The sequence below is a fragment of the Schistocerca cancellata genome, chromosome 4 (assembly GCF_023864275.1).
Source record: "Schistocerca cancellata isolate TAMUIC-IGC-003103 chromosome 4, iqSchCanc2.1, whole genome shotgun sequence".
Taxonomy (NCBI): Eukaryota; Metazoa; Arthropoda; class Insecta; order Orthoptera; family Acrididae; genus Schistocerca; species Schistocerca cancellata.
In genome coordinates, this window is record NC_064629.1 from 580,996,580 (window position 1) to 581,022,498 (window position 25,919).

Consider the following 25,919-nt stretch of genomic DNA (forward strand, 5'->3'; position numbering starts at 1 on the left):
CTACTGAAAGTACATGCTTTGCTCTGAGCAACTGTGTGGGTGGAGGTGAGCTGTTTCATTGATAAGTACACTTTAAATGTAAAATCTTAATTTATTCCAGGCAATTACACTTCCTCTGCTTCAAAGCTGAGGTTACTAACTAATGGCCAACAACTGTGGGGCTTGATTCATCTACATCTACATGATTACTCTGCAGTACATACTTAAGTACCTAGCAGAGGGTTGATCAAACCATTTTCACATTATTTTAATACCGTTCCACTCTTGAAAAGTGCTCAGAAAAAAATGAACAATTAATTTTTTTTGTGCGAACTCTGATTTCTCTCATTTTATTGTGATGATCATTTCTCCCTATGTAGGTGTGCATCAACAGAATATTTTCACATTCAGAGGAGAAAGTTGGTGACCAAAATTTTATGAAAAGATCTCATCACAACAAAAAATACCTTTGTTTTAATGAATGCCACCCCAACCCATGTATTATATCCATGACACTCTCCCTATTTCACGAAAGTACAAAATGAGCTGCCCTTCACTGAACATTTTAGATGTCCTCCATCAATCCTGTCTGTTACGGATTCCTTACCGCGCCACAACACTCTAGCAGAGGACAGACAAGCACAGTGTAGGCAATCCCTTTAGTGGATTTGTTGCATCTTCTACATGATCTGCTAACAAAACACAGTCTTTGGTTCATCTTACTCGCAACAACCCTCAACCCCACTTGTGCAGTTACTGAATTGTGCGCAGTCAAATTAACCTTGAGATTATATTTGTATTGTTCTGTGAGTGATGACAATAATATACATAAATGTTTCCACATACTTATCATTTTTTATTTATTTTATTACATTTTGGTCCCTTAAGTGAGGGTTACCTTATTTTCCATTAATCAATCCATTTATTTTACTCCAGTACATATCACAGACAGCCCAGATAAATAACCTAATGATCGAGATGACTGCTCACAATAAGCAGCAAATATGGGTTCAACCTGCCATAAATTTCAACTGTCACTAAATATCACAGAACTAGGACCAATTGGACTTGTGGTGTAGTGTGGATGATCATGAATCACTAGTCTCACTGAAAGCCTATCACATTTTTTTCTGGGGTCTGTGTAGTTGCAAAAAGGTGTGGGGGAGAGGGAAGTGGTGTTTACCACGTGTCATACTGGTGATTAGCATCTGCAGATTCTGATTCCTACATCTCACTGCATGCTAAGGTAATGCCTGCTTTGAATAATGCCTCATCAGACTACTTGTTTTCCTCTTCACTGAATGCTCTTCATTAACAAGCATATATTTTCATTTAGGGCCCTTTAGGCCTCAGTTTGTAATATAAACTGTAATTATGCTATACTTCTGAACATTTGTGAGGTCTCTTTGATTTACATTTGCAGTAGTTAATCCTAAAGAAGAATGGTGTACTTATAGTAAGAATACTCTGTAACAAAATTATTTTTTTTATTTTTTGTGTAACAGTACAAAAACCTGAACAAATATATAAACAAGGAACTCTTGCATGTATTAATACAGTTTCTTTATCACATTTCAAACTCAAAGAAGATGTGTACCCACTCATCCCATTGACACGCAAACTTTTCAACATGGGTGATCCACAATTTGGCACGTTCATTAATTGTATTCCTTAAGACATTCTAAAATTTAACAGAAGTCTCATATATCACATGTCTGCTTCTATCAGCTTCTGAAGCTGATTTATGACTCCATACTCTCTCCAAGCACTTCACATAGTTCCTGGGAAGTAAAAAAAAGTAAGGTAAACAAAACCATAAAAAACAAACTGGTGTGAATATCATAAAGGAATAATAATATTTTTTGTCATGTACTCAAAAAATGATGTAAAAAGTAGGGTAAATTTTTACTTTATGGTTTTCATATCAATACACTGAACACATTTTGCAAGAGACAAATTAGAAGTCATAATAGCCAGCTCAGTTATGACTTTTTCACACTGCCAGAAGTGAAATATGAGACAGAAAAATCTTTAGAACTGAGAACAAACCCCAAATTGTTAGATATGTAATCAGATACTCAACCACCAAGCCACAATCAAAAAATAAAATTCGACCACACCATGAGACACGCCTAACAGAGTACCCAACTATTCTGACCAATTGGAATGCTCCAGGTAGTCCAGTTGTTTTCATTACACTGCCATGTTTTATGTTGCTGCATGTTTATGATTAATACTGGTGACTGATGGCAGCATGAATTCAAATATGACCTCAGTAGTTATCATTCTTTCTTATAACCATTTCTAGTAAACCAACTCTTGTAATACTCAATATTTGCAGACATTTGACCACTACACACAAATAAAGAGAACCCAAACTTTCAAGCAACTGAATGCATTTCAATTTATCAACATAACTTTCATATCAGAACACTGTGTATGAGACTAACCTTTAACCTCCTTTGAGCATCAGGTACACCAGCAAGTTGAGCTTCAAGCTTTTGTTTCTCTTCCTTAAGAGTAAGCCGTACATTGGAATCTAATGATTCTAATTTCCATCCACCTTCTCCATCAAACTGCAGCAAATGCGTGTGGAACTTCCTGAAATGAAAATGCAAAAATAATTTAAAAAAGGAATGATGTGGTTGCTGCAGACAGATAATTTTATTGCATAATATAGCAACAAGGATACTACTGACAAAGAGAGCCAGCAAAATGAAATGTGAAGTAAATTTAGTGAACTGTGCAGTGATGCCATAAGTGATTCAACAGGAAAAAGCTCCGAGAAGACAGGTGTAAAATGGGCCACATGTTGGCTGGTTCTGCCATCCTGACTTTGGTCATAGTGTGTAGGAAGCAACTGATGCATAAATGGATGGCAGAAGCAATTCTGTAAAATATAATAATAATAATAACCTGAATGCAGCAAGTTTTGATGTGTCTATGTAACTTCAACATTTTTAACTAAATAAATGGCTCAACTGTGTCATTGCTGACAGCAACGGTGGCAAAGTTACTAGGTCTTATTACATTTAAAGATCTGATGACTGCAAATTGAGGTAACATTTTTGTAACATTATTTATCATCTTACTGTGTGGTGGCCTGGCCTAAGAAACCATTATCACATCTGACCACTGCTCCCTCACAGCAGAGACCAAAATTTTATTTACTGATTGCACTCAAGTTTACATCTTGTTGAACAATTTGGTGGTTAACTGAGTAGTCACTAAAACAATAGAAAAGCCAACTTCTTACAGAACAATTTGCAACAATTATGGAAAAACTGTATTGAGGCATCACTATATTCATGCACAAGGCAAAGCATTGCTTAATTCCCTAATGGAAGTAGGAGGAACAGTTTTGTAGCACCACCACTATTTTTTTGGGCATTACTGTAGAAACTAGCAGACCAGCCACAGCAACTGAAGGCAGCTGGTGAGCGCAAAAGTGTCAGCATGCTGGTTGCAGCAATGAGTCTGTTTATAACACCACCAGCCTTCATATTTGTTGTCTTGAGCATGACTGGAAAAAACATGTTGGCAAAACAAGTGGACTGTGAACCAGTGTAAATAACCATTAATTTTAGTCGAGGGGAGGTCAGGCCATCAGTGCTTATGGGAATGAGAGGGCCACACCAGATGACTGGGCAATATGAGACAACACATAGCTGCTATAAATTCAGACCACCTCCAACACACCTTCTGCTAGTGCCAAGTCTTCCTTCTTGGACTTGGTACTTCTCCACTGGTGGGTTGCCTCCTGGCCCACTCCAGCACCAGTCAGACTCCTGCCCTGGAGGGCAGTAGAATCAGACCATGACAGCATAGCCATATACCATTCCATGTTGGAGCAGGTGCCTAGGCACCACTCACTATCACTCTCAGGGGCAAGATCCACCACAGGTGGCTGGCTTTCCCTGCCAGTAACCCGACAGTGTTCAGCACCACTGGCTCCATCCGCAAGTGGCAGTGCCCCTACTGGGGTGCACACTGCTGTGTAAGTTTCTGTAGCCATGAGCTTGCTGCCACCACACACCATCCTTTATATGTGCTGTGAAGGGGCATGGCCATTGCCTCCACCAAGAAGATAGGAGCATGGTCACATGAGTTTTATTGAAATGTTTTGATGTTGTTTTACTGAGCTACCAGTAGTCTGCTCCCTCACCCTGGCATACCACCATGATCCTCCTCTGTACAGAAGTGGTCCTGCACACCTGGACCGCTTCAGTTAATGCCTTCAGTGGGCCCTTCATGACACACCAACCTCAATCGGTGACAGAAGAGGGATAGACAGTGTCTACAACCACCATCTATGGATAAAAAAGAAGACTCAACTGTGGCACGATTGCAGTTTCATCAACATATGGTGGAGTGAGTGAAGCTTTTTTGTTTGTTTGTTTACCATGAGAACCATGGTGATTCAATGGGTCATGTGCCAAGTGTGTAATCGTATAGGTAAGCCCAATGTTCTGTGGGTGTGTAAATAAGAATATTAATTTTACAATATGTGGTGTCATGAGCAAAGGCATGGCTCATTGTCTAGGAGTATGTAAGGTGTTAACTATTCTTCCCATCCTGAATTGTTACACATGTTTAAGGTGCGGTATGAAGTATTATGATTTTGTTACAATTAAGTGTCCTCCTCATGATTTGATTTTGTTTTGCTGTGCTGTATTTATTAAATAGAGTTTTCATAGTGGCAGAGTCTGAGAAGTGTGGAAATGTGTGTTGATAAGGGCAGTGGTGTTGAGCAAGAAATATGGCTTCATATGTAAGCATGTAAAATATGAGGAGTGTTGGAGTAGTAATATGCTTATGTGATTTTGCCATTTGTATTTCTGTGATTGGTAAAGAATGCCATGATCAGTACCACTGGGAATGGGGCTACCACAGAGGTGGTGTTAAAAATTGTGCAGCCGAAATAGATAAGGTGAAAATGAAGCATGCAAAGTTGTCTAAGGGATTGGAAACACTTCGGGCTAGAGAGAAGGAAATAGCATTTAGCAGTTCTCTGGAGTATGTAGAGGGGTGCAGAGAAGATGCAATGACTGGTGGGTTAGAACGGGCCTCAGGATGTGAGGAATAGGGAAGATTTTGGAGAGGATGGAGATAAGGGAAAGAGAAAGTTAAAAGGTGAGGAACAGGCTTGTATCTAGTTTACCTGTTCCCATTGTCCAATTATCGTTGATGTAGTTAAGCCTGTCAACCCTCTCAACAGCAGGATGAAACTTTATGATTGGCAGAACAATCTTTTGAGTGGGAAAATTAAGATGATTAATGAAGAAGATAATTAATGAAGAGAATACTAGTGCTGAGCAAATCACTGAGAGCTTATGATTTGGCACTGATTTCTGTTTCATGCAGAGTGGAGCTGCAGGCAATGATGTTACTGTAGATATTACATGGATTGCACAAGAAGCTGCTCACGTTACTAGCTATGTTGCAGGTGTGGAAAAACAGTACTTACACATATTGTTAAAAACCATTCAAAAGCCAAGACTGCATAAAGTATTTTTCTTTTATTCAAGACAACCAGTTTCAACAGTCTTAGCAGTCATCTTCAGGTCTTAAACATTTTTTGTAGTAAAACAGGTTCATTTCGCAAAGAACCTCATGTGCAAGATGTCAAGTGGATAAAACTCAGCACATTATAAACATTTGTCATCACTAAAATATTTAAAAATACACAGCACCTTGTCAAAAAGCCATGTCCATATACATATTGTTAACAGATGCTTGTTACATGATACAAATATAATATTGCGTACTGTATTTGTATCCTGTAACCAGCATCTGTGAACAATATGTATATGGACATGGCTTTTTAACATGGTGCTGTGTATTTTTAAATATTTTAGCGATGACACATGTTTACAATGTGCTAATGTGCTGAGTGTTATCACTTGACACCTTGTGCATGAGGTTCAGTGTAAAATAAACATATTTTATCACAAAAAATGTTTAAGATCTGAAGATGACAGCGAAGACTGTTGAAACCAGCTGTCTTGAATAAAGAAATATTTTATGCAGTCTTGGCTTTTGAATGGTTATTAACAATTAAAACAGATCAACCTTCAATACCCTCATAATGAGAAAATTCAAACAGACACATACATTCCCTCAAAAGTAGGGTAAGTGTAGGAAAAGGAAGAGGAGATTTGTAAAGTGAGTAATCAAACCAACAAAGCAGATTGTTGAGGAGAGTACATCAGAGGTTCAGAATGTAATAGTAATAGCTGACGTTCACTGCGAGCTGTTGACAACCAACGTGCAATCTGAAGTGTGTGACAAGTGTAATGTAGATGAAGGGCACAAGGCATGCCTCAGAGTAAACTTTCTGCCTGGATGTCATGCCATAATTTAACCTTTGGTGACACAGAGGGAAACTTAGAGGGACTAAATTCCAGCTATGGGAAGCTGTCACAAGGTTGACCACCTTAAGGGGCAAGCTGGTTAAACTGCTAACAAAATCACTAAGGCTTAATTCATATGATATCGTGCCACAAGGCACCAGGAAGTTGATTTGGGTGAGCAGGGGTACCAGAAAGCCAAGCATTTCAGGAAGAATTCAGTCTGCGATTAGCACTACAGTGAGAGCTAAATGACCCTACCTGTTGAATGTAATGTGAATGGTAGTATCATATGTGATTCATGTACAAGGATAGGTTTGGGAATATGTTTTCTAGTAAACCATAAATGGAATTTGTCACAATGACACAGTCTTGGGTGATGTTCCTAAACAATGAGTTGAAAAACCACCAGCTAGAAAAGAAGAGTCTGAGTATAAAAGTTTAATGGAACCAGACCATGTATTGTTAAAGGAGATTTGTCAAGGATAATTTAGGGAGAGAGAAAGAGTTCTGTTGTATCATTCTCAGTTTGTAAGTTGAAAATGGAGGAGTTAACTGTTGTACGTGTGGACATTACAATGCAAGTAATGTCAAAAAATGTACTTTGTAGTATTTAAGAAATCATAAGGACCTTTGAAGGCAGATGATGTGAAGCAGTATATGGAGAACTGTCAAGAGATACTAGTTGTATATCCTTGTGAGAACTGATGAATTGTTAATTAGTATAAAAATGACATTTCTCTTGTAATTGCAAGTAAGGATCTAATGAACTTAACATAGCAGGGCAAATCATAGCCTCTGAATCTTGTGGAATTCATGCTGTGTAGCACTTAAGAAGAAAAAATTGTATACTGGCTTCTGTTGCAGACAGGTTAGGTGTAGAGACTTGGGGGTATTCCAGATTTGCTCATTACTGCAGAAACAAACAGTTGAAGGCCACAAGTGAGCACTAAAATGTCGGCCTGCCAGATGCAGGTGGACTAGACCAGGCACCACAATAATGCAATGCAGCGGTCAAATGGAGCTCTTGCAGGATGAGCGAAGCTGTTCCCACACCACCAGGCCTCGGGTTTGTTGTTCTGAGCATGACTCGAAACAGTGCATTGCGACAACTGAGTCACAAACCAGTATAAATACCCATTAATTTTAGCTGAGGGGAGAGTAGTCCAGCAGTGCCTGTGGGGACGACTGGACCATGCCAGGTGACTGGGCAATATGGGACAGTACACAGCTGCTACAAGCTTGGACCTTCAGCACTACCCCTTCTGCTAGTGTCAAATCTTTTTCTTGGACTTGATTCTTCTCCACTGGCAGGTTGACTCCTGCCTTGGAGGGCAGCAAACCAAGACCAGGGCAGTACAGCCATTCACCCTTCCATGCTGGTGCAGGCGACTAGGCACCACATGTGCCACTTGCAGGGGTGGGATCCACTACTAGGTGGATGCGCTGGCTTCCCCTGCACACAACCTAGCAAACTTCAGTGCTGCTGGCTCCACCAGCAAGTGGCAGTGTCCTACTAACTGTGATGCACATCACTGTGTGAGCTTCTGGAGACAACATTCCTGGGTGCCAACGTCATGGCTCGGTAGCTGTCAGCTCGCTACGCGCTGTGAGGAGGCATGGTTGCTGCCTCCACTAAGACATTATGAGCCCATGAGTGTTAATAAAATGTTTTCACTTTGATGCCAATTATCTAAGCTACCAGTGGCCTACTCCCTTGCCCCGGCACACCGCCACAACCCTACCCCGCACAGAAGTTGTCATACACCTCTGGATTGTTTCAGATTTAAGGCGTTGATTGTAAAATCAGTGCATGACAAATTAATTTAGTTGTACAAAGTTTTGAAGGTTTCTCTCGTCATTTATCACCAACAAAGATATACATGCCATAGACCATCAGTGTCACAAAATTTTAATGTAACTACAGAAACAGAAAAAAGATGAGAGAGAGAGAGAGAGAGAGAGAGAGAGAGAGAGAGAGAGAGAGAGAGAGAGAGATTTTGAAGACAAGTTGTGTGATTAATCTGGGGTTTATTTAGTCAGCATGAGAGAGTGGCAGAGGTGACTGACATCTTTAGCAGGAGAAACTGCAGAAAAATGTAATATACAGTATAACATAAAGACTTAAGAGTATCAAGAGTAAATGTTCCAAGGCAAATAAAGAAACATATTACTTCCTCTCACATACATCTTATGGTTGTAAAATTAGATAAATTTGAGTTTATAAGGAGACATACTGACAATTATTCTTATGCACCATCTGAAAATTAAGAGTGATGGTGGCAAATTTATATTGGTACAATGTGCACCTTCTGCTATATAATATATAGTGCTCACAGAGTACATATGTAGTGTAAATGCATTCAACCTCATTAGTCTTTTGATGTCTCTAAATCTTGCATAAAACAATGCAAAGAAGTAGTCAACTCTAAAATGTCCCATCATATTTTTGGGGGAAGAGCATAAGACTGATGATAAGGCACACAATCAGAAATTTACCAGTAAGAACAATTTGAATTTTGATGTTCATAAATCTATCTTTAAAAGATCTGACATGACAACATAGAGGACATCTGTCAGCTAGAGAATGGTCTTTGAAATGTTAGTACAGCAGTTTGTCTGATTGTAGTATAGGTACAGCATGGGCACCAGTTGTCAATTAAAATGAAACTTTGTGGTAATATTTTAAACATTCAGCCCCTCTGTCTTCTACTTGAAGCCAACGATTCCATCTTGGTACCCCAACTTTTACGGAAATCAGTCTGGCACAAACAGCTTTAACAATGAAAGATGAGTTGTCTTGAAGAAGTTAAAATAAGAAGAAATATGGATAATTGGGTTGATGGTGGGTGAGTTGGTTGGTTGTTGCAATCAGATTTATTCATCACTTGCATAAAACAATGCAAAGAAGTAGTCAACTCTAAAGATGTCCCATCATATATTTGGGGGAAGAGCATAAGACTGCTGATAAGGCACACAATCAGAAATTTACCAGTAAGAACAATTTGAATTTTGATGTCTCACACAACAGCACGGAAAAACACTTTGTGAGTACTTGCAATGTAGGGTGACAGTGGCTCAGAAGACCAAAAGCACTGGTGAGATACAAAAAAATTCTGTAAAAATAGAAAGACTGAACCAAAGTGAAAGCTGTTATTTGATTAATTTTATTTGCATAATTTCCATGAGAAAGATACATGGGGGCTGAATAATATTAAAAGATTACACCATGAAAAATGTTTCTCTAAGTTTACTAGGCAGATTGTCACAAGGTGTAATATTTTTTCAAGTTTGTGCAAGTTATGATTTCCCAACATTTCTTTTACACTTTCTTGCCAGACAAACAAGCTTTTGACCATATGCATTGCTATTTCTCTATACATCTGATGTCTCCTGTAAGTTCCAGATGATATAGATTTCATACACTTAAGCAGTATTCCAGTACAGGTTGTACAAGTGGTTTGTATACAAACTCTTTTTGTAGACCAATTGCAATTTCCCAGTATCCTACCAATGAGTCATAGCCTGCACTTGCTTTACCTACAACTCATCTTTCCACTTCTATATCTCTACATATTGTTACCCAAAATATGTGTATGACATGACATGTGACTCATTCATTAATTTAATAATGAAAACAATCAATTATTGACAAAATTATTTAATTTCATAGATAAAAAATCTACTCAACAAGTGGCAGCAGAACACAAACATAAAATACAGTTGTAATTGGCAAGCTTTCAAAGCCAGTGGCTCCTTCTTCAGGCAGAAGTGTTGAAGGGGAAGGAAGAGGGGTGAAGAAAAAGGATTGGAGAGGTCTTCCCCTTCAACCCTTCTGCTTGAAGAAGGAGCCACTGGCTCCGAAAGCTTGCCAATTACAACCGTCTTTTAGGTGTGTGTTCTGTCGCTGCTTGGTGAGTAGATTTTTTAACTATGTAATTAAATCATTCATTAATTTGGTAGTCATAGGATATGTTTCATGAAGTGTTCCTGCCCTGGGCTTATATTTTGTTGAGACCTGACTGGGTATTATTGCAATGTTTACTGAATACAATTTGCTTATAGATAACTGCATTATCTGTGAGAACCTCAAGACTGTCCATGAACAGCAATGATTCTATTACACTCCCCTGGGCCATTCCAAATATTACTTGTCTTTACACAACTCTCTATCCAGGATAATGTGCTGCATGAGACCTCACACAAATTTTTCTATCCAGTTCGAATCTGAATCAATAATGAATATGAATTATTTTCTTTAGAAGGTCTTGATGTGATATTGAATCAAAGCTTCATTTAATATTTTTTCTCTGCTTCCATACTGGACATTTTCTCTATAATTAGTGAATTTACTTAACATATTCATATAACACATACAACAAAGACTTTTAAAATTCTTGCACTCCCCACCCCAATTGGCGATGCAAGTTACAATGAAGTCTTTAGTGATGGTGACACCACTGAAGTGATACCTGATATGAAGCCTATTCAAAAAATTCCGCAATTTTGTCCACATATTTTTTCTATGCTTACTTTTAGTTATTGTGCATGGTTTCCTTCAAAATACTCTCCTCCATAATTGGTACACCACTCCCAACACCGTTTCCACTTCTGGAACCACTCTAGGTATGCCTCTTGTTGGATTGCGTGAAGCACTGTGTGCGAATTTTCTTTTGTCTCATCTTTCATTGGAAATCTTCATTTTTTCAATGGGGTATTCAATTTTGAAAATAAAAATCAGTCCGCTGGGGCCAGGTCTGGACAGCATGGGGGATGAGGCAGCACAATGATTCCATTTTTTGTGCAGTAGTCATGCACCATCAGGGACGAATGTGTGGGTGTGTTATCATGATGTAAGAGCCATGAAAACTTTTTTTTTTTTGTCTTGGAAAACCTTTCCCCACCCATTGTGAAGACTGAACCTTGGTCTCAACATCATAACTGTACACCCACATCTCATTACCAGTTATGATTCTCTTAAGGAACATTTTGTTCTCACTTGTGCGATCCAAAAGCTCTTTACAGACTGCGAGGTGAAGGTCTTTCTGAACTTGACTCATGATCCATGGAACAGACTTGTGGCAACACGATGCATTCCAAGATGCTGTGTTAGGAATTCATCCAACTGAAATGTTACATTCTTCTGCAATCTCTTGGACAGTCAGTCTTTGATTGGCATGCACAATTTCATTGATTTTCCTGACATGAGTGTTGTCAGTAGATGTTTAAGGGTGTCCTGAACAAGGGTCATCTTTTAACTTCCGTCCGTCCATTTTTAATCTGTGCACCATTCATAACACCAAGGACAGCTTAAGCACTCATCACAATAGGCTTCCTGCATCATTTGGTGTGCAACTGTAAACATTTTATTAAGTTTCACACAACATTTAATGCAGAAGCATTGCTCCTCTAACTCTGCCATCTCAAAATTTGCTAACTGTGCGACACAATGTTCTACTCAATACACCACTGAACAATAACTAACAGTTATACAACAATGAAACTTCTGACAGTTACACATTAAACACCAGTGGATGCAGGTATGCTAAAAATATTTTTCTCCAACACACCATTGGCACAAAATTATGAATGTTCTGGAATTTTTTCAACAGACCTCGTAGAGTGACTTAGGCTTGAACATGCAGTAAAAATAGCCATGAGACTTATCTGTTCAGTCAAGCCTAGTTTTTTTTTTTTTTTACACTTTCTGTCCATGCTTGTCACTTTGCTCAGATCTTTCCAAGTTTATTCAACTAAAAAATAATAATAAAATATAAAACATATTTTTATATAAATTTTAATAGTGTCATATCAACTCTTTCTTATCTGATGAGCCTGTCAAACAGAACTGATGACAACATTGAAGCAGCTCTTGCAGTCTGACCAAAATAAGACAACTTGTCTTTGAGCAACATCAATGTGGACCAGAAAAGTCACAGAGTATTTTGAAGATACTCCACAGTTGTATTTCAAAGAAATTTGTGTTTTGATTTTAAACCATTTTTGAGGGTCAAGGAAACACAACTGCAATAAATAAACAGGGAAACTATTATATATGGAAACACCATACTGTTCACTCAGATTTTAGGGAAAACCCTGTTACTGTTACTCACCATATAACGGAGATGTTGAGACAGAGATAGGCACAACAAAATGATGGTCAAACAAATAAGCTTTTGGTCAGAAAGCCTTCATCTGAATGACACACACACACACACACACACACACACACACACAGTTTGGACACTGGACACCAAGGTCAGACCTGGATATGGGAGCATCAACCACCTCGGATATGCAAACAACACAAGTCTGGCGTTGGCAGCCAGAGACTGTGGCCATACATGTGTGTGTGTGTGTGTGTGTGTGTGTGTGTGTGTGTGTGTGTGTGTGTGTGTTGTCTAATTTGGATGAAGGTCTTCTGGACCAAAAGCTTATTTGTTTGACCATCTTTTTGTTGTACCTATTTGTGACTCAACATCTTCGCTATATGGTGAGTAGCATCTATCCTTTTCATAATATTGTCATTATTCCCTCCTGGATTTTCCATTGTTTGATTTTTTCTTACTTTTTATTTAGAGGTTGTTCAGTCACTGTTTCACATGGTATTTACTATTGATGCATAAGACTTGTGTGCAAATTTGAGGTGGTTGATGTTCCAATATTCAGTCTTCACCAAACTTTTGGGTCATCGAGAGACACCATTACATAACTGACTTGTTTCATATTTCCATTATTATGGTTTCTAAATTTAATATTTAATAAGAAAAAATGGTCATTTACAACGAATGAAAATGTTTGAATATGTACTCAATTGTTTTCTGTACAGTGACAGCTCACACAGAGTTGCTTAAGTGCTGTGCTGTACCTACAATGATAGCTACAAGCTGGGAATAGTGCTTTGTTAGCTGCTTGTATTAGATAGGTAATGTATGTAGTATGACTGTTTTAAAAAAGAGAAAGTACACTACTTCTGTTTTTATAAGTATGTCCAGTACTTACCACAAAGATGGCCTGTGCGTAATAGTCAGCAATGTAATTCCTGCATCTTTTACAGCTTGATATATATCACTTTCAACATCAATACTCACAGCACTTGTGCATTCATCTAATAGGGCAAATTTAGGTCTGAAAGAAAGGACCACATAAAACACAATTATTGGATACTGTAAACTGAAAGTGAACAATAAAAAATTTTACTGACGATCAGAATAAATAAATAAATAAATATATATATAAATGCATTTTTAAGCAGATGAGAAACAGTATATACTGATGAGCCAGAAAATTAAGATCACCTGCTTAAGAGCATGTGTGTGTATGTTTGTAACACAATACAGCAGTGACTCTGCATGGTGTGGATTTGGCAAGTCACTAGTGGATTTCCAGAGGTATGTGGCACCAGATTCTACACACAGGTCACAAAATTCTCATAAATTATGGACTGGTGGTTTTTAGGTGCACACCTGGTGCCTGATAGTGTTCCAGCGGTGTTATATTGTGTTCAGATCAGGAAAATTTCGTTGTCATGATGTCAATGTGAGTCTGCTATCTGGTTCCTCAAATCATTGAAGCATGATTCTGGCCTTATGACATTGACAATAATCTTACTGGAAGATATCATCACTGATGGAGGAGACATCAAGTATGAAGGGATGCACATGGTCCATAATAATGTTCATGTAATCCAGAGCTTGAGATTTTGCAAAGTGAGATAACTCCACTTGCTACAATTCAATACCTTAAATAAACAAACTGTTTTCCCACCTCTCTTTCTCATTATACACATAATGCATATACCATGTGTACACTAAATTGTCAAAGTCTTATTTGTGGAGTATTTTAATAAATTTTATTATTCACAATATAATTTACAGCCAGCTCACACCATGAATATATTTTTTTCATATGAAAATATTCTATTAAAAAAAATATTCATAATTTGCAGTACATGCAAACCATGGGCACATCAGAATTCAATACGGCTAAATATTGTTTGTTTTTATATTAACATAGCTTATTTAAAAGCCCGCACTCTCCTATTTGTTTCAAACTTTTCACTTATTTCAAAAGTTACTTACATTCAAAATTTTGTTTTCCAGAACATTCCACTCTAAAAAGATATTCTTTCTCAAATTCACTGCCTTAGTTTTGCAGCTCTGGTTTTTCTGTTTCCAAAAATTGAAACTCTTAATTAAATAACACGTTAGTTTTTTAATTACTCAAACTAGAAAATTTCACCTCCTCAAAAATTTTTGAACATCAGGAAACCCCATGCTTATAAAAACTTCCCTTACATAAAATAGTACCTATTAGTTTGCCATTTCCTAATTGTACAGCTTTTGACGAAACAAATTTACATCACTTCCTACTTTTTCTTTGTATCTTTTTTTCTGTCTTTTATGGTTATACATGAAATGTAACAGCATTGCATTTTACCAATTCATAATTTCTGCAATACATGTGCGTATAAATAGACATCTCGCACAAGCTATAGTCAGTGGTGGGAAGCATTCAAACAGTTTAGGCACTATGTTATTCATTTTACTGAGTCTGCCATTAGTATTCAGCATGTACAGTTCCAAGTTGTGGTTGGAAAATTAAAGTGTATAATTACTATGAGTAAGTTTACACCTGGTAGTCAACAAGTGAACAATCTTTATTCAGTATCTAGTTTTTATCACTGCCACTTGTGAACTTTTCAAAATTTCTTTAATTGGTGTAGCTTACTGATTTGTGTTAATCAATGCACGTAAGTTCTAAAAGGCTGATCAATGAAAATAAACTTGGTGCTGATAAATGTGATGAGAATGAAAAGCAAATTCTTTGGTGTTGAGTACATTCTTTAATAACATTTTGTCACAGTCGATAATCACAGATGGAAGATTAAAGGAGAAATTTGATGAGACAGAGGCATATGTAACAGGTCAGTAAATTACAAGCTGTCATTGTGTATTAGATTATTACCACAGGTTGCAGCCCAGATGAATGTCTCTCATAGTATAATACTGCCCCTAGTGGCCTATCTGCTGCACAGCTTATGTTTGAAGCAGCTGTTCACTGAGAAGATGGCATATCCAGACATGACTATAGATGTGATGTAACTAGAAACGTGATTCATCCAATCAGGTAACACATTTCCACTGAGCCCTGAGCCATAGCCCATTCCTATTGATCCCATCCCATATATCTTAACTGACAATGTTGTTGGTTCAACATGGGAACACACAGGAATTGTCTACTCCAGAGCACTGAATGGTGTGCTATGAAACACTTGCGCCAGCACAAGAACTGTACTCTGTCATTAAATCTAATGTGCAAATGCATAAAGGTTTGGCTGATATGATGTACATCAGGAGCAGATGGGCATCCTGCGTATACGAAATAGTTGCAAGGTACGAAATTAGAAAAGTCACAGTTTATGATTAAAACTGAATCATGGTATGGTTTATTGTTTGTCCTTAAGGGATACAGAAATGAAGTCTGAAGTCCTTCATAGAAGCTGGGGGCCTCATGGTCAGAGAGGAACAGAAGGAAATCTGAATGTTCCGAGAGCTGGCTGACAAGAGAGTGACCAAACTTCACTCGTCCATGCTCCTCAGCTTGCCACAGGGCCCCAAGTGATTGAGTCCATTCCCACAACTGGTTTCATCCTGCACAATTCCTTGTCTGACAGCATCAGTGATGCGCAGCCACGGTGTCACCTTGACAGTGTAAGTTCATATATCGCGTGAACAGAGTGTGAAGTGGCTGGGATTCGGCTAATATCTGGTGACAGTGAACACAGGCCCTGCTGCAGATTAGGAAAAACTTCACGAGCTACTCATGAGCAAAGTGTAAGGAAATAAATCAATTTGGTGTGTATTATGCATGCTCACCTTGCACACTGCCACAGATTGCTGCCTGTCCCGCAACCCTCCAACCTGGACGTTTTGTGATGAGGCATGGATGACCAATATGTTATTGCCTGCTTGGGGTTTCACCATCCTTCAACCACTTTGCATAGGTGCTCCAAAAAGTAGTACACAAACAGCTGACTAGCTTCATCGTTTCTGAGAAATGTCACTTATGTAAGTGGATTTCCCGTCAGCAGCTCATATTGTCAATAGAATGATTCCCCATTTGTCTCTGCTCCACTTATACAGTTTCCTTAATGTGTCACATGTTCTTAATGCCAACAGGCAGCATTGAGTTTTGAGGTGGTAAGTGATCATAATGTTGTGGCTCATCAGTGTGGGATGGAACTACAGAGAGAAGGGGTGTGTGTGTGTGTGTGTGTGGGGGGGGGGGGGGGGGGGGAGAGAGAGAGAGAGAGAGAGAGAGAGAGAGAGAGAGAGAGAGAGGGTAGGGTTGTTTGGGGGAGTGGACCAGACAGTGAGGTCATCGGTCTCATCGGATTAGGGAAGGAGAGGGAAGGAAGCTGGCCATGCCCTTTCACAGGAGCAATTTAGGGAAATCACAGAAAACCTAAATCAGGATGGCTGGACATGGGATTGAACCATTATCCTCCTGAATGCCAGTCCAGTGTGCTAGCCATTGCGGCACCTCACTCGGTTGGAGAGGGAGAGGGGGAGAGAGGGGTGGGGAGAGAGAGAGAGAGAGAGAGAGAGAGAGAGAGAGAGAGAGAGAGAGAGAGAGAGAGAGACGGGGGGGGGGGGGGGTAATGCAACAGGTCTATGGAGAGGTAGTGATGAAATGGTCAAGTAAGTGGGAAACTGTGGGGGGGAGGGAGAGGATTATTGAACTATACAGTCTGGAAGAGGTGAGGGGGTGAGTTGAAGGCTATTGAGAAAGGGAGGGGAGTGTGGCAAAGCAACCTCAAATAAATGGGCTGATCAGAAGCTGAGGAAGGGAGGGGGGAGGACAAGGAGCATGCCTATGGTGAGAAAGGGCAAGTGAGTACACTGAGAGAAAAGCAGTGTAGAGTGATGGGATGGCCTCAGAAGAGATAGGAGGAGGAGTAGGAATGACAACAGGGATGAAACAGGAAGGGTGGGTTGGGAAATGAGAAGTATGGGAGTTGGGTGAGGGGTATAATTTTATTAAGCACAGAGGTTTGGTAGTCGAGCAGCAGGTGCGTTAACGGTAAGCAGTGTCAGTTACTGTTGGATTTTGTATCACATGCTGTAACAAATATTTTTAAATACATAAAGAAATGTAAGATACATTTCTAAAATTAGAATTTTGACTGTTTTTCAGTTTGTGTGTTTTCTTTGTACATCTTCAACACTGGTTCAACATTAATTAACCTATTGCATTGCATCAAAAGAATTTGGTAAAAGTGGTTGGTATATACTCTGCAACTGGGTTCTTTAAGTCATATATTGATGAGTGCAAAATATAGTAAACATATTCATTTTTTAACCTTGGAAGGAGAAACATGTCTCTCTCTAATCTGGAATAAACAGATTTTATATAGTGGAAGTATGTCTTCCGATGCCACAGTACAAAAAGCTGTCATCGTGCACTATGCGGAATTAGACGGAAGAAAGGACGGAAGAATGGAGCATAAACATCCGACTGATGACACTATCCAGAATTATTGTTATATCTTAAGTTTCCCTATTGTGTACAGTGCCATTCAAAGTTTACATTTCATTACAGTTTTTCCCCATTTTATTTAGTAGTAAATTAGACACGGGCCATCAAATATCCACCAGCATATTTTTCTATAAGCAAACCATTCCATCTCACCTGTAGTTGGGTTGAATTAAAGAGAGCAAGATGGGGAAGTTGTTAAATTACAAAAAGTAGTGTGGTGCAATTCAGCTATGAAGAAGACAGTGACAAAACTTCAACTGTGGAGTTCAGGAAATGGGCAAGGGCCAGGCACTGCATTCCCTTTATATAGTAATCACCACTTAATCCCTATAACCAATATGAGCTCTGTCAAAACTTACTTGTGATAGAAAAGTCTTGCCATTGCCATACGTTGCTTTTCACCCCCAGAAAGAACATCTTTCCAGTCGAGTACAACATGCCAGCCACCTTCTCGTTCTACAATGTAGTCCAGATGAACAAGCTCCAAGCATTTTTGTAGATGTTTCACAGTAAACCCACGGTCTCTCATGTCCTTTTCAGTATGGGGGTAAATGACTTGGTCAGCCAATGAACCAATGGACATATATGGTCTGAAAAAATCATGTACAGAATTAAAATAATAGTACACACAAAATAATGTCAGAACAATATATCACATCAATGGAATGACACCATCATACTGATGTGATCATAATTATAAGCAATTCATATCTTGATACTTCCTGGCAGATGAAAACTGTGTGCTGGACTGGGACTCGAATAAGGGATGGCATTTAAATTTTAATTGTCTAAACATTGTCCAATCAAAAACTTGTGTGCAGCTTAAGTACTCATTCTTATTAGCGTGGATGAATACATAGTGTGTCTTTTCAGCTGAAAATGAGTAATATGTATGCCAAGGATTATTCAGCTGCTGGTGGCATTAGAAAATCTTGAGTACAGAGGCTTCTACTATTAAATTCCTTCGTCTAAATACATTATGTGCAGGAAACTATGATCGGATGGTGCAGCTATCTGATAAAACTGTGCCTTACTCAGAAAAAAATGAATTACATAGTTCTTTGTAATTATGGTACACTTTTAGGAAACTGCATTTAAGCATCTGCCAGTGAGAACAAATGTTGTCTTCTGAAACTTTTGCACTACAAATTTATCTACTGGTATTCTGTTGAAAGATGATGCAGTGTTATTCCAGAATTACAAGTGAACACTAATTACAATGAAAGACACTTCAGGTTAGTGGACATAATAAAATAAAATGGTTCTTCAAGACAATTTTATCTTGAGATAACTTTTAATACAACCTAACCACTGGCCCCAGGTTCTGAAGCCAATCAATATAGTTCTGTCATCCTATGAGGAGTTGCACAGTGGGACACTGAAATACAGGTCATGGTATTATTATTCACATAACACAACAAAATCAAAGTTGAATGATTTTTTATTGAAATTGTAAACAAAAACAATAAAAATGTGAAATGATATAAGACTGTTTCTCAGGTATTTCCCAGAATTTACTCAAGATTAGAAATGGGTTGATTCTTACTGTCCTACGGTAACATTAAGTGATACTCAGCAACATCACTAATTTCCATAACTCTGTGTTAATTCTGAAAATTTAAGTGGCCTGACTATAGTTAGTACATGAAGACCAACAACATAGATAAATCAGCATTCTGGTAACAAGGCATTCAGAAAATGGCAAACACTCAGCTGAAAATGTGGAGCAGCATGAATTCTAACAAAAGCTGTTAAGAGTACTTATTGGTCTAATTAAAACATAATTGTATCACAAGAAATATTCACTTGATAAAATTATACAATCATGAGAAAGAACTGCTGGCAGTAATTATACTCAGGAGACAAAATATCAGTGCTGCTGATAAGACTTGTACAAAAATACACCCCATCCTAACTTTTGGAACCTACAGTTCCCTTCTTGGTGAAGAGGGAAAGATACGTTGGGGAAGATCAAAGGAAAGGTAGGTTACTCAGACCCTGGAGAGAGGAACCCATCTGCTTTGAGTAAAAGAGGTGATGTAAATGAAAGTGAAGGGGAGCGTAATGTCATATTGAGGAGGAGGTCTAAGATAGAGCAGTGGCAAGTATCATGCCAGCTTCAGTTCAGAGATAAGAATCTAGTAAGAAGTAAGAAATGTAATAATAGGAAGAGAAATGAATAGTGTAATCAAAAACTAAAGATAGGGATTGAATAGTCAGGTTGGTGGGGATAACGAAGACAAAAATTTGTTACAAATTATTTTTTGTTTAACTGTCTAGATAGCATACATAATAAGCATAGAAATTTGATGACTTGTTTCAGTTCATTAAGCAACCATCTTAAGATCTGAGAACAAGAAAAAAAATAGAAAACAGAAAAAAATGAACATATAATAATAATAATAATAATAATAATAATAATAATAATAATAATGCCTTGCCTAGTAACGATAGCAATTGTAAAACAAAAACTAGTTTTACAGCCATGGCCTATAACAGTCCAATTTCACATAAGATTGAATAAATATTTTCATAAGACAGATATAAGGATTGGTTTTCAGGCAATGAATATGTTAAAAACTCTTCTACATCACTGAATAGGCCCCAAATGGGATAAGTTTAATAAGCTGGGAGTACATAGGATAAATTCTAATGACTATGACTGCTATTTTATTGACCAAATAGGCCATTTCCTCAAAATGACCTTAGAGAACAAACATACACCCAAAAAAGAGACAACCTTCGGTGTGCACATTGGTAAGGAAGGATGTGCAATGCAAGATATTACACAGGAAATGATGGTGCTGTTTGATGTGCCCAAACTAAGGAAATTATATTTCCTGGAAGAGTTAGAAGTTTACAGCCATAGGAAGAGAGCTCCGGATTGTGTATTGAACAGGCAGAGAGAGTTTAATCAGTATTATTTCTTTAGTATTTTTGATGAACTACTTTAATTATTATTGGCAAACCAGCACAGCAGACATGCTGTGACAACTCTGACTCAAAGACCATGAGCTTCACTGTCATCTACCACCATCTAGTGCCCCTTTCATGTCCAACAGTGGCTTTTTCTGCCTTTATGTCAAAGGAGATGGCACTCTATCAACATCAGGGTAGTCTTCTTTCCTCACTGTTTTTTAGTTATTTAGTTTTATATACTGACATGTATAATAAATTAGTAACCATTTATTGTAATTTTCTCACAACAGGTTATATTACAAAATAGTGTGCTCCTTTTGCATTAAACATTACCCACCAATTCTTTATGGCCTAATTTGGCAATTTCAAACTTTTTCCTATATACTTTCCTATATTTTCTTTGTGTCAGTGTTCTTATTGCATACACTTTGATCTTTATTGCAGTTATTTTTGTTATTATACATACCGCATGATGTAACTGTGTATACTTGCATAACACCTATTGGCAAATTTTAGGTTCATTTTCACGATTACACACAGCACTCGATCTTGGTAAAGCTACAGATACACTGGGTACACAAACATTCCTCAGCTCTGACAAGTTACTCATTGTAACAATCCTGTATATATGATTTATAATCAACTGAAGTTTCATTGAGTATGGTAGGATTGTCTATGTTAAGGATTCATTTGTGGTAATAAGACAGAATTACTTGTAGTGAGAAAAAAAATGGCCTAGCAGGAGTTAAGGTCTTCAAAACAAACATCAAATGAATCCATATGCTTCAGTCCACAGTGCGAACAAAATTACCTTTCTATCGAAATACAAAGTGACTCTCAGCATGTTCTCCCTTTTCTTTATTTTTCTTTTTTTTTTCTTCATAATATAAAATTATCAATATTGACAAAGTTTAATGTGAAGAAACATGACTGACTATTTTGTGAGAAATTAGTCATCAATTCAAATACTGAAGAAATGAAAACACAGAACAGAGGCAAACAAGTACCCATATGATGGAAAAATCCAGGATAGAATTACAACTAAGTCCTTCATTAGATGCGTGCGTGCGCATAGATGCATGTTGGTGGAGGCAGTATTGTGCTATGACACACACACACACACACACACACACACACACACACACACGCACACACACACACAGTGAGAGAGAGAAAGAGAGAGGCACTGTGGCACAACTTATTTTAGTGTCTGGAGTCAACAGTGTGTGTGTGTGTGTGTGTGTGTGTGTGTGTGTGTGCGCGCGTACATCAGATGAAAGGAGTTAGTATGACAGCTTAGTAATATCCAACAGTCTACTTTTAAATATGCCTCCTATTTAAGGAGTATCAATCTGTCCTACTGTAATGTATGTACTGAACGAAAACCATGCAATTCATAATGATGCTGCAATGAGGCTGAGCTATCACATAGCTCTTAAAATAGCAAAAGCAGCATGTCCTTTCAGTGGCAGAGAATTTTAAAAACAGTTCCTATTTCAAGGTGAACGGTTTGCACATGTATTGAAGAAATTGTTAACAATGTGGAAGCATAGCTCACTGACAGGGAATAAATATATCGTTGTCTATTTTTTGTGTTAGGATGAAAGCACCAATGTAACTGATGTGCCTCATCTTGCCGTGTTTGTGAGAGTTGTTGAGCTGATTTCAAATAGATAGAAGAATTCCTTAAATTGGTCCTAGAAAACATAACCAAAAAACGACTTTTGTTGGGAAACTCATTTGTTAATCACAGTGGATGGAGCTGCTGGAATGATTGGTCATAAGTCCAGTGTCACTGCTTTCATGGGGAAAAAAAAAAAAAGAGTTGAAAAAAGTTGGTATCCAGTAGGAAATCCCACCAATACCCTGTGTTCTTACAGTGTTAATCTGCTGGATAAATGTGCCAAAATAAATGGCATCATTGACATAGCTGTAAAGAAAGTTAATATATCACATGGTTTGGGGCATGAGTAGTTCATATCTTTCATGGCAGAACTCAAATGTGAATATGGCAATGTGCCTTATTTTTGTGAAGAACACCAGCAGAGTAAAGTGTTGTTTTCAAACATTTTTGAACTTATTCAAGGACAACAGACTTTTATGACTCTCAGCAGGTATCTCATCCTGCCCCCTATGATTGACTTGACCAAGCACCTGAATGGCTTGAACACAACTTCACAGGGCAAACATAAACTAACAACCAAAGTACTTGACACCATTTTGGGTTTCAAGAGAAAATCGTTGTTCTGTGTAACACAATTTTCAGGAAGTTCATGTGTGCATACCCTTTCCACATATTAGACTAATTGTAACTGAAAAAAGTATAATAAAAGAGACACCTAATGAACATTTTGATGAATTTTTGTTACAGTGATACAGGCTCTAAGTGAAAACTTTGACAGCAAATTTTGTGACTTAAATAGGTTTGAATTTGATTTTAATATTTTTAAAACTCCTTTTGTGGCAGATATTAAAAACGTACCTCCTGAAATTCAGTTGCAGCTCACTGACTTTCAGTGTAATCGTATGAGGAGGGGAGGTTTTGAACTGCCTAAAATTTGGAAATCTACAAGAATTTTCCTTGTGAACAATTCACACAGTAGTTTAAAATAGCTGCTCTAGTTTCAGTAAATTGGGAATCACATGCATGTGTAAAAGTGCTTTTCCACTAATGAAATGAACTGAACTTCAATAGACTGAAAATAACAGCCAACCAGATGCAAAATACACATTTGTAAACCTTGAACATGGTTTTGACAGTTTTAAAACTGTCTTCTTCACAAGGTATTGCACATAGAATCAAATATTATTTATATCCAGGGTAGGAGTTGTTGATCCTGTCTACTACACATGCTTGTCATCTACTTAAATCATCATTTAAAAACATAATTTAAAAATAGTACCTCTCTACTGCAAAATTTTTCAAACAGGCATAGAAATTTATGAGCTAAAAGTATTTAATATGTTTGCTTCCTATTATAAAGACAGCAATTAATTCAATCACCACCTGTCCACAGTGGCTGTGCTGAAAGAAGCCACAGAACCTAGAGGGCTTTCTATAAATGAAACAGAGGCTAAGTACATGAATTTCACTAAGAAGGAAAATAATAACTTAGATAGACTTTCAGCAGCCGGTTTCAATTTTGAACATGTGCAGAACTTTGATTATTTGGACTCTAATATTAAACAGCACAAATTCCACGTCAACTGAAATAAAACTGCAGATCGTAAGTGGAAATAGATGCTCCCACACGTTTAAGAAATTGTTGGCCACTAGGTTATTAAACAGGCAGCTGAAGCTGTAACCATATAAGGTCACGATCAGACCAATTGTAACTTACAGATGCGAAACATGGACGCTTACGAGTAATGATGAGCAGCAGCTCAAGATATTTGAATGAAGTGTGTGGTGCAAGATCTATGAGGCAGTTCAGGATAATAATGGTTTCTGGAGATCTAGGACGAATGCTGAGCTGGACCACCTCATACAAGGAGTTGACATTGTAAGAATTATAAGCAGTAGAAGAATAGCCTGGCTTGGACATGTCCTCAGGATGGATACTGGAAGAACAACTAAAAAGATTTTTGAATGGAGGCCAAATGGAAGAAAACAGTGAGGAAGACCATGAAAATGATGGATAGATGATGTGGAAGAAGTTATAAAATCTCTCAGAGTCCAAGGATGGCAGATATCTGCACTGGAGAGGGCACAATGGAGGCTAAAAACAACACAGAGTTGTAATTCCGTGAGAAGAAGGGAGAAGAAGAAGAAGAAGAAGAAGAAGCTCTCTACTGCAAAATTTTTCAAACTTGCATAGAAATTTATGAGCTAAAAGTATTTAACACGTTTGCTTCCTATTTTAAATACAGCAATTAATTCAATCACCACCTGTCCACAGTGGCTACTCCACTACCTTCAGAGTATCTCCCTATACATAATAGCAAATGCCTATGATCTAGGTATCATTCAATACTACATTTCCCAACCTCCTGTCAGTTCTAGATCTACCACCTATATTCTTATCTTTATCTATTTTTCCTTTGAGGGATATACACACACCAAAAAAAGATTTGCATCACCCCAGTTCCCAGAACTCCTGAAGACAGACGTTGACTGTGGATATTGTATCACAGACACAGTCCCTTTGACTGTTCAGAGATGTCACTAAACCCGCCCAAAGGTGTAAACAACCATGCATAAGCAGCGACTACAAGACAGATGAGGTCCAACAGCCGATCAGTTCCAGTCATTCCACCAGGAAGGAGGTACACGGCTCGTGTTGGCTGTAGTTCAACCCTGCCTAGACGGTCAATACCATGGTTCGATTGCATCCACATTGTTACTTTGAGCCAGGAAGGGCTCTCAACAAGGGAAGTGTTCAGCCATCTCGGAGTGAACCAAAGCGATGGAGGAGATACAAAGGGACAGGAACTGTCGATGACATGCCTCGCTTAGGCCGCCCAAGGGCTACTACAGCGGTGGATGACTGCTACCTATGTTCCTATGCTTTTGACACTCCAACCAAACCTGTCAACTTGATGTAGAAGAATATTCAATTACACAATAAAAATTAAATCTGCGTATATCCCATCCTCTGCCAGGCCTTCAAACTCCTTGTGATGGGCCATAGAACAAGAAATATTGTCGCCAAATGACTCTTACTCCTTCCACAATGGTATTTGGCAGCTTGCCCAACCTTTTCGATGTTCTGGTCCACCCATATGCCATTCCTGCTGTTACGCCACTGCCATAAGGGTCATATCAACCTAAAAGATCCCAGTGCAAGAATCCTGTTGCTAATGTAACCTACCCACAAGAGGCACTGACACCTGATAAATAGCTATGTCATATACCACCTTTTCTGCAACCACTGTTCAGTATTTTATGTGGGCATGACCATCAACCAGCTTGTGAGGTGACAGACTAGTTCCATTTGAGATTGAGATGCCATTAATTTGTACTTTACATTTTAATGTTCAAAATAACGTATCAAATTTAAAGAACAATGTTTTAACATCTGCAGAATGCAAGTTGACTAGCACCTGGAGACAGCATCAGCTGATACTTTTGAGAATGTCCAGTTGGCAGCACATGAACAATATAAACAGGGTTGCCCCAACTAGGACACA

At 38.2% G+C, this 25,919-nt stretch overlaps 1 protein-coding gene across 1 annotated transcript in view; it reads right to left on the reverse strand.

Annotated features, from left to right (window-relative positions):
* Nucleotides 1–1,453: 1,453 nt before the first annotated feature.
* LOC126184594 (ATP-binding cassette sub-family D member) overlaps nucleotides 1,454–25,919 on the reverse strand; it is an 85,207-nt gene continuing 60,741 nt past the window's right edge. Inside the window, exons 8-11 of the mRNA XM_049927036.1 lie at nucleotides 18,230–18,460; nucleotides 13,332–13,457; nucleotides 2,430–2,580; nucleotides 1,454–1,760 (exon numbers count right to left, since the gene is read on the reverse strand). Of these exons, the coding sequence (XP_049782993.1) occupies nucleotides 1,722–1,760; nucleotides 2,430–2,580; nucleotides 13,332–13,457; nucleotides 18,230–18,460 (547 nt within the window). The 3' untranslated portion in view covers nucleotides 1,454–1,721. The remainder of the gene's footprint in view (nucleotides 1,761–2,429; nucleotides 2,581–13,331; nucleotides 13,458–18,229; nucleotides 18,461–25,919) is intronic.